The 12,907-nt window shown below is 46.3% G+C and overlaps 2 protein-coding genes across 8 annotated transcripts in view; one reads left to right on the top strand and one right to left on the bottom strand.

Moving 5' to 3' along the window:
- Positions 1-6,614, bottom strand: part of MARK1 (microtubule affinity regulating kinase 1) — a 79,071-nt gene extending 72,457 nt beyond the window's left edge. For 6 of the 7 annotated variants that reach the window (XM_077339839.1, XM_077339874.1, XM_077339848.1 and 3 more), the window contains exon 1: positions 6,463-6,614. In XM_077339839.1, coding sequence (XP_077195954.1) covers positions 6,463-6,513 — 51 coding nt within the window. In that variant the 5' untranslated portion in view covers positions 6,514-6,614. The remainder of the gene's footprint in view (positions 1-6,462) is intronic. The other variant, XM_077339892.1, reaches the window with a different exon arrangement.
- A 73-nt stretch (positions 6,615-6,687) lies between these two features.
- Positions 6,688-12,907, top strand: part of LOC143838522 (uncharacterized) — a 31,602-nt gene continuing 25,382 nt past the window's right edge. The window contains exons 1-2 of the mRNA XM_077339921.1: positions 6,688-7,307; positions 11,099-11,219. Of these exons, the coding sequence (XP_077196036.1) occupies positions 6,688-7,307; positions 11,099-11,219 (741 nt within the window). The remainder of the gene's footprint in view (positions 7,308-11,098; positions 11,220-12,907) is intronic.

Raw genomic sequence — 12,907 nt, 5'->3', positions numbered from 1 at the left:
GGGGAAGCCCCAGCCATGGCGGCCGCTGGAGAGCACCAGAGGCAAGCTGGTGGCAGAGTGGCAGGGCAGCCCCCGAGGCAGCAGATGGGGAGGAGGTCAAGGAAGAGCCGCGGACCGGTACCGACTGATCCACAGACTGGTACTGGTCTCCGGACCGGGGGTTGGGGACCACTGCTCTAGGCGACACAGATCAGTTTCCCTAGAGAAAATGGCAGCTTTGGAAGGAGTCTGTGGCATTACTCTCCAAACCTCTCTCTCCCCAGGCTCCACCCCAAAATCTCCCAACCTGATTCAGAATCCAGGAACAAACCCATCATCTGTAACAGTACCAAAGCATCTATGAGAGCAAGTGTTATTCAATGTTTATGCTGGACTAGGCTCTAGGAGACCCAGGCTGAAGAGGAGAGCACTGTAAGATACATTGAATCCTCATCAGGGAGAAAGGCAGTGTATAAAGAAAGTGAAGTAAAATGAAATAAAATAAAACCAGGGATTAGTTTGGCCATGTGGCATAACAAAAGCTACATGTCATTTCTCTTCAGATTATCATTTATTTCCTTCTGCACTGTTAATACAGAATTCTTCATATTATAGTATTTTAGATAGATATTTTTCAACTCTAATTTTTCTTAACAATCTTCACATTGCTTTCCTAATCTTCCATGAAAGATGCAAGTATTATGAACCTGCTTTTTTGTTCAGATCCACCCATGAATGGCCCAGAATTCCTATATGCTACCATAATCATAGTCTAAGTTATTTCTAGGATTCCAAAGAATGTTCAATATAAATAAGTCTGCTTTACAGTATGTAAGCAATTGAACTTTTTCAAGTTTCTATTAGCTTTACCAAAGCATGCAGACATACTCGTTAGCGGCCATGGTGGAGGACTGGCAGTCCCGCCTGTCGGCTGCCATAGACGAGATTGCTCCTAGACGTCTTCTCTGCCCTCGACTCAAACGGGCACCCTGGTATACTGGGGAGCTCCGGGAGAAGAAGAGGGAATTGAGACGACTAGAGCGAGTGTGGCGGAAGGCCCGTGACGAGGCTACAAGAACATCTCATCACATCTAGCGTTCCTGGGTAAGGTGGTAGAAAGGGCTGCGGCGGACCAGCTCCTAGCGTTCCTGTAAGATACTTCGGCACTCGATCCATACCAGTCTGGCTTCCGCCCTGGTCATGGGGTGGAGACTGTGTTGGTCTCCTTGTTGGATGACCTCCATCGCCAGCTTGACCGAGGTGGCTCTGCTGTGCTAGTTCTTTTAGATCTGTCAGCCGCGTTTGACGTGGTCGATCACGAGCTGCTAGCGTTAAGGGGTACAGCGTTACGCTGGATACGCTCCTTCCTCCAAAACCGGTCACAGAGGGTAGCCGTGGGAGAGGAAGTATCGGGCCCTTACCGGCTCCCTTGTGGGGTCCCACAGGGCTCGGTGCTCTCTCCTACATTATTTAACATCTTTATGCACCCTCTGGCTCAACTGGTACGGAGCTATGGGCTGGGTTGCCACCAGTACGCTGATGACACCCAGCTCTTTCTCCTCATGGATGGCCACCCGGACTCCCCCCCAGATCCATTTGCCAGATGTTTGGAAGCCGTAGCTGGATGGCTCGAGCAGAGTCGCCTGAAACTCAACCCCTCCAAGACGGAGGTTCTGTGGTTGGGCCGTAGGGGGGCAGATCAGGAAGCGCGCTTACCCTTTCTGGCCGGGACGCAACTTAATATCGCATCTCAGGCCAGGAATTTAGGGGTGACCATCGATGCCTCACTAACACTCGAGGCACAGGTTAAACAGGTAGCTAGCCGGGCATTTTTCCATCTTCACCAGGCTCGGCTACTAGCGCCCTATCTGTCCTCCGAACACCTGGCCACAGTGATCCATGCGACGGTCACCTCTAGACTAGATTTCTGTAACTCACTCTACACTGGCCTGCCTCTGGGCTTGATCCAGAAACTACAACTCGTCCAAAATGCGGCTGCTAGAGTCCTCACAGCTACACCATGGAGGGCTCACATCCAGCCAGTTCTGAGGCAGCTGCATTGGTTACCGGTCGCCTTCCGGATCAGGTTCAAGGTTTTGGTTTTGACCTTCAAGGCCATCCGTGGTCTAGGCCCAGCATATATGAGGGACCGCCTTTTGCCCTATATCCCCCACAGGGCTTTACGCTCTGCGGGGGCTAACCTACTGGTCGTTCCCGGCCCCAAGGAAGCCCGCCTGGCCTCGACTAGGGCCAGGGCCTTTTCGGTCCTGGCCCCAACCTGGTGGAATGAGCTCCCGGAAGAGCTGAGGGCCCTGCGGGAATTACCAGCATTCCGCAGGGCCTGTAAGACGGAGCTCTTCCGCCAGGCTTATAACTGAGGCCGGGCGGAAAGAAGATCAGCCCCCCCCTCACAAACTGGCGGTAGAGAGCGTCACCCCCCGCCGTAGATGAGGATGCGGAGAGCAAATGAGTAGATTACGCCATCGCGGTTACAATTACTGTAAATCATTGGTTTTTATTGTCATTTTATGGTTTTAGGGGACGGGGTTATGTAAGCCGCCTCGAGCCTTCGGGGGGAGGCGGGGTATAAATATAAATATAATAATAATAATACTATTATTTATTTAGAAAACGTATGCTGCCTCTCCAGAGACCTGCTTGGCATTGCTTACAAACAAACAAAGGCAAAAAACCATAATTAAACAGCCTAAAACAATATTCATAAAAGAAGCAGGCTAGAAGCAATCCACAAAAACAGCTTTAAAAGATGGAACCCCTCAGTTATAAACCCAGATCAAAAGAAATATTTTGATCAGGCATCTAAAGAAGAACGTTAGGCATCAGGTGAGCCTGAAGGGGGAAGGCATTACAAAGGTCTTGTCTCACTTCTGCAAACAGGACTTGAGAGGATATTAACTAGAAGGCCAGATGATATAGGAGGAGGCAGTCTTTCAAATACCCCCAGTGGAAGCCATTTAGGACCTTTAAGGTATGAACCAGTATTGTGTCTTGTGTCCCAAAACAGCCAGGCATCCCATGCAGGTGAATCCAGCCCTGACAATAGCCTGGCTACCAGATTTCAGACCAACTGAAGTATCCAAACATTCCCATAAAACACATTATAGAAATTTCACCTCGATATAACCAAAGCATGCATTTCCATGGCCAGACGACACTTTCTGAGAAAGGACCATGGTTGCTGTGTCAATCAAAGCTGCTAAAAGGCACTGGCTCCCACAGAGGACATCTAAGCCTCCAACTAATAGCCAGAATTCAACAGCGGGAGACATGAACTGTTAAATATGTAAAAGATTAAACAATAATTATTCATCTACCATTTATATATTTCTATGAACATTTAACAAGATGGCCAAATGAGCAGGGGAGTCTTTCCATGTCAACAGAAAAGTTACAGAATCAACAGGGTTGGCCGTTCTCCCTGTTTCTGAGGTCTCTTCTAAATAATTAAGCCATCTTTGAATGGTTGCTTTTTAAAAAGAACTGTGTATCTATCCCAGCCACACCCCCAAGCTATAAAGCTGCTCCTTCATGGGGCATTTAAGAACTCTTTAGTTCTTGAGTGGCTTATCATTGACCAATGGCACCTCAGTCTTACCTGGATTGAGTTTCAGTTTACTGACTTTCATCCATCCCATTCCCTTCTTCAGTTTTATTATTCTGTTTTATTATCATCTATATTCACAGAATAGAATAAGAAACAAACCAATCTGCCTGAACTGTGAAACCAAGCCAACAAACCAAGCCATTTGTCAAGGAAGCAATGTCAAAATATGACAAGTCAAGGGGTTGGGTGGGGGGAAAAGAAGCACTCTTTTGTAACTAAAACCATTCTTTCAACCTTGATTGAAAATAAAACTTCATAGTAGGATGGTAATCCTAGTACTGCAACTTCCTCTTTCAAGTGTAACAGATTTTTGCCTTTGGAAAGGATGCTGTTACCTTTAAGAACACTGTGGATAAAGAAACAACTCTTGTTCATTCTTCCTTGTAGGAAGTCCTGCAAAGGGCAGGAGGTGTTAGGAGAGAAGCTCTCTCCGTTTTAGAGGTCTTAAATACATAAAAATCCATTTGGAAATGATGTAGTATAAGTAAAAAGACTGAAGAAGACTGGAGAGTTGCAGGTCAAACTAAAGAGAAACGTTCTTTTGTTAACAAGTACTTGGCCCTATTTGGTAATTCTACCACCTGCTGACTCATTCTGAAAATATAAGAAAAGATTGAGGCAGGGGAGCAGTAAGATAGCTCCGTTAACTACTCCTGACCTGTAATCCTCCAAATAACCAAGGCATTCATGAATTGAGTAGCTCTAAGAATGCATAGTATATCTACTGTGGAAATTGATAACCTGACTAGTAAAATAGTACAGAAACAAAACAAAACTAGCTCATTCAGGGACTGCCAGGTCACAAGCAGATTCCTTAAAAAGAAAAGAATCACAGCAGATTAGAAAAGGGATGCATCTATGACTATTCAGCCAGTACATCTTCAAGGGGAGAATGTACTGCTTACTGGGAAATAAGGTATTTTCTTTTACATTGCAGTAGTCTTAAATCTGACAGTATTAATTGATCCAAGAGAGACTGATGCATAATATTTAGGATCAAGTTTATACCAAGTCTCCAATTAAAGGAAGACGTTAAATTGGTCAGAATGCCTGACAAAGGTATACTGGAATAAGTAAGTCACACTAAACTATGGGATGCAGTGCTAGTTTCCTGACCCAAGCTACTTCTCCTTCCCATGGTTGTTTTCCCCTGCCCACACACACGCACACCTTCACAAGAAACAAGAGTTTCTAGATAGGGTTTGGTACACAACATTCCTAGGCAAGGATCATTGGTTCAATATTGTTTACAACTGTTAGAAAAAGCAAGCACGGCTAATCAGTGCCTTCTAACTCAGTGGGGCTGCATATATCGTACCCCTTTTTGTCAACATAGTAAACTTTCCTTCAATTCAGCCATCACTTACAAGTGGGCCTTCTCCATCCCATCCATAATACATTTTCTATTAATCATAACTATCAATTAGAATTAGCACATATCTACATAATGCCAGATTTTACACTCTCTAAGTTAGTGATGTGGTGTTCTGGGAAAACATGCATTAGGAAATTTTCTAGGAATGCTTCCAATTCAAATTTAAATACTGTTAGCCCAAAAGAAGACAAATACACCATGAACAAGCCTGAACATGCATAGGCACTGGGGCATCTCCATGCTTAATCCCCTACATTTAACTCATCTAGCATGATTGATTTGCAGCACAATACCCCTGACATCTATAGATAAACTGATGATGTTTACATATGTGGGGTGGAAACTATTTCCATGGAAAATATGGCATTGGAAATTTTTCAGTTTTGGACATTTTTCTGTCCTGTATAATTCTCTGAACTTTCTCTTTTCCTTTACCGCAAACAACCATCAGACCTGTGCAATGGACTTTCCAAAACATGTTTCTTCTTTTCCAGAGCCTAATATCTTCCCGTATTTACAACACAACAACCCATTAAAAATACCGCATGCCTTAAACACTGATTTTGCAAAGCTTCTCATTCTTTTTTTTTCCTCTTGTATTTTTCCAACAACACTCTTCCAATGGAAAATAATCATGCCTCTTTATTTCTTCATTTTCTGTTTCAGCAGCAGTCACCACACAAAAGGAAGTTCATCGGAATACTTCACAGGAACAAAAAATACGTATCCAACTGATCTTCTCCAAAAGGAAAAAAAGAAAGAAGTTGTTTTCTAGAAGTAGAAGCAAATGGAAGGGAGGAGGAGTCTGGGACAAAACAGTCATGAAAGCAGATCTTACCCTACCCTTAATGGATAGATACAGTGACAGACAGACAGGAACAGCCCAGTTTTTGGAGGTCACATCCAGACACCCAGGCCTGGCCCACTACAGGATGCAGGTCTGGCATATGCAGACTGAGAACCCCCCCCCCCCCCCCGAATCAGTGCTGAAGAGCGGAGCAGTCCTCCTCAATAGAAATAAAGATATGAACGCTGGGGGGGGGCAGCTATGGAAAGGGAGGGTGGAACAGAGAGCTATAGAGTCGACAGGGATAAAAGGCTCTTGGGAAGCTGCTGGTCTAAGCCAGACCGGGGGGGGGGGGTGGAGAGAGACGCACACTCGGCCAGAAAATGCTTTGCTCGGGAGGGAGAGTGCCAAGAGGAAGGGCAGCCCGGGTGTGGCTGGGGGGGGGGGGGGGGAGGGGGGAGGAAGAGCATCCCCCAGCGAGACAGGGCTTGAGTGCAGGCAGAGAGGCGCCCCGGGGGAAGGCCTAGCGGGGGCGGGGGGACGACTGCCCCGGGCCATTCACGGGTGCCAAAAGTGGCGTCTCTCTGCGTTCCCCCCGTCGCCACCCCTGCAGCCGCCCGGCGCCAGAAACGACCAGGGCACAGGCGGCAGGCAGGCAGGCAGGCAGGCAGGCAGGCAACTCCGCCCGGCACTCACGTTCTCCGTGTCCCGCTCGTTGACGGTGGGCAGCGGCGTCCGGGTGGACATCTTGGCGCGAGCGGCGGGGCAGCCCCTGCAGGGCCGAGCGAGCGGCGGCTTGGCTTGCCTTGGCCGGCGTTGGGCTTGCAGGCCTTTGCGGTGCGCCTCGTCCCGGCCCCCCTCCTGGCCTGGCGCTGCTAGCGGGTGGCGTGGCGGCCCGCCTGGGCTGGCGGGGTCCCGGCCATGGCCTCTCTCTCGGCCGCCGCCCCCTGGGCCGGGATCACGGCGGCGGCTCGGGCGACTCCTCCTTCTGCTGCCGCCTCCGCTGAGCGCTCAGGTGAGCGGCCGGCGGAGCTGCGCAGGGGAGCCGGCGCCGTTTCCTCCGCGCATCCGGCGCCAGCGGCGGCTCCTCCCCGTTCTCCTCCTCCTCCTCCTCCTCCTCCTCCCGGAGCAAGGCCAGGCCGGGCCGGGCCGAAAGCGAGGGGAGGGACGCGGCTCGGTCCCTCAGGCGGAGGGAACACAGCAGCCCCGCCGCCGCCGCCGCCGCCGCCTCCAGTGCGGGAGGCCGCAGAAAACACTAGGGGCGCTTCGGCAAGTCTCTGCGGAGCCGGACGCTCGCCTCTTCATTCATTGCCGGCAGCGCCTCGCCTCGCCCTGCCTGCCCCCGCCTTCCCCGCGGCAGCCGGAGGGCGATCCCAGCAGCGCCTGCCCCCCTCTTCTGCTTGCTCCCGCTTCGCCCTTCATTCACACGTTACGGAATGCCTGCAGGGAAGACGCTTCAACGCGATACGCGCCGTGTGTCTGCGGAAAGCACACGTGAACGACTGGAGATCACCTCCGACAAGGAAATGCTTCCTGGAATGGTATATTGTGCTTTTATTCAGGATGTGGCTTTAAACACAGACATCAGTGCCATGTGCCAGCGTCACACGTATCTGGGGCACCAGGGATGCATGCTGAACGAGCCCCTTGCCACTCGGGACTTCCTGCTCCCACGGGCAGACACGTGACTGTAGCGCACATATGTTTCTTGCATGACATTTCTCTTTTCTCCGGCCCTTTGTTGCATGTATAGGATAACGGGGATTATTTCGAAATGGGCTATCAGAGAACTGAGAATGTAATAATGTAGGCTAGGTTTGGTCTAGACAGCGAGTCTAGGCTTAGGCTGGTACTGACAGCATACAGGGAGGCATCCTAAGCAAGAAGTTAGTTGCATTTTGTCGAATGGGGCTTACTCCACGGAAAATGCTCTTAGGAGTGTGGCCACACAGGAAGGGATTGACAATGGATCCATGAGACAGTACATGAAGTGCTTTAAGCACTCTGCTATATAAATGAAAGATATGCTGTCAATGTCTCCATTCTCAGTCCATTTCAATTTTATGTTCCCTGGAAATCTTTTTAGACTCCTGATAATCCCATTTTTTAATCTGTAAAAAGTATATTTCTGGCCCTTATGATTCCAGAGAAAGGTGTTGGTGAATGTTTACAAAATAAAGTTACTAAAATTCCAGAGATAATGACAGTTTCACATCTTCAAAGACTGATACAAGTTTTAGTTTACACACTTAGTGGCAAGCATTTCCTTTAAAAAATGAAAGCGATGTGTCTACTATTATTTTACACCTTTCATATTAATGGAAAATACATTCACAGTACCTAAAGATTTCTGGCTGATAACATGTTTAATAAGACCATTCTTGCTGTACTGAAGAGTTGCCTGTTCCTAGTTAAGAGAATCACACTGGGATGCTTGCAGGTGCAGCTTCTCTTTTTTAGCAGGAATTATTGGGAAGCCCTTCTACCATTAGAAAGGACCTCAAAGGAAAATACTTCTGATATGGGGGGGGGGGGGTTGAAGTTATCAATGCTGTTTGGCTCCATGTAAACTACTAACAATTAGAATGCACTTTCTCCCTCCCAAAAGTTGTAATTCCCTGATAAATGGCACTCTACTTCAACACATAGTTTAATAGTCTTTAATAGTCTGACGAAGGGTGCTTGCACTCGAAAGCTCACGCCTTGAATAAATCTTTGTTGGTCTTAAAGGTGCTACTAGACTCTGATTTTATTGTGCTACTTCAGACCAACACAGCTACTCATTTGAACATATTTTAATAATTATGTGCACATAATAAAAGTTCAAAACTCTGATTAAATCACAGTTGTATATTCTGTATAATACAGCAAGTACAGAATCAACATTAACACATTAAACATATAAGGGGGAAAAACAGATGTGTTTTGACTCCTCCTAAGGAGTCTTCCTCAGTGGTCAAATAAGTTTAAATGCACTTGTTCAGTACATTAATATTGGTTGGCAAAAAAAATCTAGAAAGCAATCCTCCAACTGATATGCATTGCATATAAGTGTTGGAAAACAGCTCTCTGTGCAATGTCTCCTGACTTGTGGGGGTGTAAACAGGACTCTCTTGCCATAGAATTAGTGAGATAGATAGGACACTGACCACTCTCACCTTTGATCTCACTGACCTGTCCCTAGAGAGTAATTTCCTGTTTCCACAGTCCCATCCTCTTTCTCCTCCATCTCTCCTCCAAGCAACTTGATGGCAGGGAGATGCATCTCTCTCCATGCAGCTATTTAGAATAGAATAGGAACCTTATGTTTACCTCTAAGTATGTAGTATTAAGTTCTTTATTAAACAATAGTGATATTAGTTAAGTACCATGTTTGTGAATGTGTGTTTCTTTGTTATTTTCACTCCACAAGCACTCTGCCAGCTCCTGGATTACACGCCTCACTAAGGCACTCTGTTAACTTTAAGGATATTAAGACTTTACCAATCCTTAATGTCCAACAACAAGAATGTCAAATATGGAGCCTACATTGTGAAATATTATCCCAAAAGCTACCACTCTTTATGTTGTCCAATGCAGTCAAAGCGCATTCTCATGTGTTAATCAGAAGAGCATTGTAATTATCTCACAATATCTACTGGTTGTTACCAGGTGGTTTTGTTAGGTGCGAAGTCTTGTCCGACCCATTGCAACCACATGGATAATGATCCTCCAGGCCTGTTACCATGTGTATGTAACTGTGATACCTACCGGTTGGAGCATTACTTTCTAGATCAATGTTGATGATAACAAGTTATATAATAAATATTTGTATTTGTATTTTGAACAAATAAATGTTTGCAGCTCAAACTTGTCTTTTCAGGTTGGGTTTTGTTTCCCTTTTTAGTTATATACTCTGCTTCAGCATGCCAATCACCTACCTATCCATGCAATGGTCACCTCAAGACAGGATTACTGTAACTGGCTCCATGTAAGCCTACCCTTGATCCTAATTCAGAAGTTACAACTGGTCCAAAATGCTGCCATGTGAGTCCTCACCAGAATGCCATGGAAGGCCCATATTAGACCAGTACTATGGCAGCAGAGTTCCAGGTTTTAACCTTCAAGGCCATACATGGACTTGGCCCAGTGTATCTAAGGGACTGTCTATCTAAATATGTCCCCCAGAGCAGTGGTCCCCAACCTTTTTATCACCGGGGACCGCTCAACGCCGGGGACCACTCAACGCCTTTTACTGAGGCCCGGTGGGGGGGGTAGTTTACTCCTCTACTCTCAACCACTGCCCTAATGCTCTCTGATCGCTATGGTAATGTTTAAACATCCCTTCAAAATAAGATACAGACATGCCACAACAATGAATTGTGTTGTAAAGGGCTGGTGGGGGATGAAGTAAAGGGCCGGGGGGGGGGGGGGAGAAGGCGTCCTTCGGGGCCCACCTCCAATTAGTCGAAGGACCACATGTGGTCCGCAGCCCACAGGTTGGGGATCGCTACCCTAGAGGGCACTTCCCTCAGCAACTGCAAATCGTCTGGTACTCCCTAGTCTGGTATAATGAGCTCCCAGAGAACATCAAGGCCCTAACGAACTACCACAGTTCTGTAGGGCCTACAAGATGGAACTCTTCTGCCAGGCTAATAGTTGAGGCTAGTTCAGACAAGCAAATAAGCTAAACACCAATGAGCCTTCCCTGCTGTAATACCGACATTCCCGCTCATACAAGCACCTAAACCATCAATTGGTCTAGCCAATGAGACCTGGCACATAATTACGGTATCATTAGTAATGTTTGGTTGATTTTAACTTTTCAATTGTTTTAATGGGTTTTAACTGGTTTGTTGTATTTACAAATGTTGTAAACTTCCCCGAGACAACAGGTTCAGTAGGGGCAGTCTATAAATGTAATAAATAAATAAATAAAAATAAAGAAGAGCCTTCAAAGAAGCACTTTCTTTTTCAGGGATTCTCTTCCTTCTAAGTGACTCGACAAAGCTAGCTGCTGACTAGATTCAGGTATGCAGCCATGTTGGTCTAAAGCAGCAGAACAAAGTTGGAGTCCAGTGGCATATTTAAGACCAACAACATTTTCTTCTAGGTCTAAGCTTTCATGTGCATGCACACTTTGCCAGATACAGTCAGATACCATATGTGACAAAGTGTGCATGCACACAAAAGTTTATACCTTGAGTAAAACTTAGGTGACTAAGTAATAGTTACAGTGGCCCTTGGGTTTAAGAAGGTTCAAGTAATGACTATGAATTTGAAGATCAATTTTAGAAATAGCTTGACATTTGAAGAAGTCTCTGTGCTGTTTGTTCTGAACCGGTGTGTCCAGGTGTCTAAGGCAGAATACCCTGAATCTGAATCCAGACAAAACAGGTGATGCTGATGGGAAGGCTGATGTTCTAGATGGCTTGGATCTACTTCAATGGATGAAATGGAGCTGGCATAGTAAAGTAAGTGTTTGGAGGTATTAATGGTCCCAGCTTAACTGCTCAAAAAACAGAGTGGTTTAGTGGCCAGGAGTTCCTTCTATGAACTGCATCTGGTTTGCAAGACTGCCCTTTCTTAAGGGCCCATTATGCATGGCCGCCGAAACGGCGATTTCAGGTCACATGGAAAACACAGAGGGGGAAGAAGTGAAGCAAACCACTTATGCACGGGATGGGACACAACAGCGATAAAACCCAGAGTAACCGATTATGCATGCGGCGACCCTGGCGCCGCTTCTGGTTGCGCTCCAGTCACCCGGAAGCTGTGGTTTCTTCCGCGTTTCGCTAACGCAGCTTTTTTGGCGGCATGCACTGAATCTGCGGCCGGTTGCAGCTGGCACCGTGCGTTATCCATGATTTTAGTCGCCGCCATTCCACTCCAAATATGAGTTATTCCCCCTGTGCATAATGGGCCATAGACATCCAATAAGATCTTTGCATTTGTAACCCTTCAGCTAAATCATTGTAATGCACTGTATGTTGGATTGTCCTTAAGACAACTCAGAAACTGCAGCTGGTTCAGAGTGTGGTAGGTAGCAGATGGGAGCACATCCTGCCCACGTGCTGGCTATGACCTTTAAGTCCCTTCACTCCCTAACCCGCATATCTAAAGGACCGGCTTCTGCCATTTGTCTTCATAAGCCAACTGCCTTCAAACTGCCACCTACTGGCTAGTCCGCCACTTAAGGCAACCCACCTGGCATCAAACAGAGCCCCTCTGTTTTCTCTATAGCTCCCCCTCTATGGAAGAGTCCCCCCCCCCCAGAAGGTGACCAGAGCAGCATCATTAGAAATCTCCAGAAGACACTGCAAAGCCATTATATTTCAGTGCTTTGAATGTATAAACTGCTGGCATTTTGGGGAGAGGGGTACATAGGGTTTTATTCTGCTGGTTTTAAATTGTAATGCTTTAACTGTGATGTGTAAGCTGCCTTGAGCCACAAGGAAAGATGAGATAGAAATATTCTGAATAAATAAAAATAATTGAGTAATAAATGGGAGTGGGGATCCAGATCCAGATCCAGATATAAGTAGCACAAAAATAATATTCTGTCAGTGTGTCATGTCACATCATTCCTTTCCACAAAAACTACAATATAATTTGTTTGCTTCACATATCTAAATTATATCTAAGCTTTATCCAGACTTATGCATAGGGACACCTGGAACTAACAAAGAGGAAGCATGATTTTCAGAAAGACCAGTATGAGTCTCTTCATGGATTTGTGGTTTGAGGGGAAAGTGGCTTCAACTAAATAACTATCAAGATATATTCAGTGTCACCATTGAGTCAGGAAAGACTTGCTGGTTTCCTGTAATAGCATTTGAGCATGAGCTGACTAATACCATCAGCCCTTCCCCCCATCATCATTGTGCAGAATGCTGCCTTATACTTTTGGTAACCTAAAGTACTATTGTCAATGTGATTTTCTCTCTTTTAGGATGTGTTGTTTTCCCAGGACAAGTATGTTGTTCTTAATGACAGACCAGTAGAGAGGGCTGTGTCAGCCATAACTGACAGGAAAAGATCTGACTGGGATGTACAAAAATATAAGGGATAGATGACTAAAGCAATACTTTCCTATTTCCTGGAATGTCCCTTTCTCACCACAGCTTTATGACAATATGTGTTTTCAGTAAGCTGATGGTAA

This window comes from Paroedura picta, chromosome 1 (assembly GCF_049243985.1).
Source record: "Paroedura picta isolate Pp20150507F chromosome 1, Ppicta_v3.0, whole genome shotgun sequence".
NCBI lineage: Eukaryota > Metazoa > Chordata > Lepidosauria > Squamata > Gekkonidae > Paroedura > Paroedura picta.
This window is presented reverse-complemented; position numbering and strand designations above follow the sequence as displayed.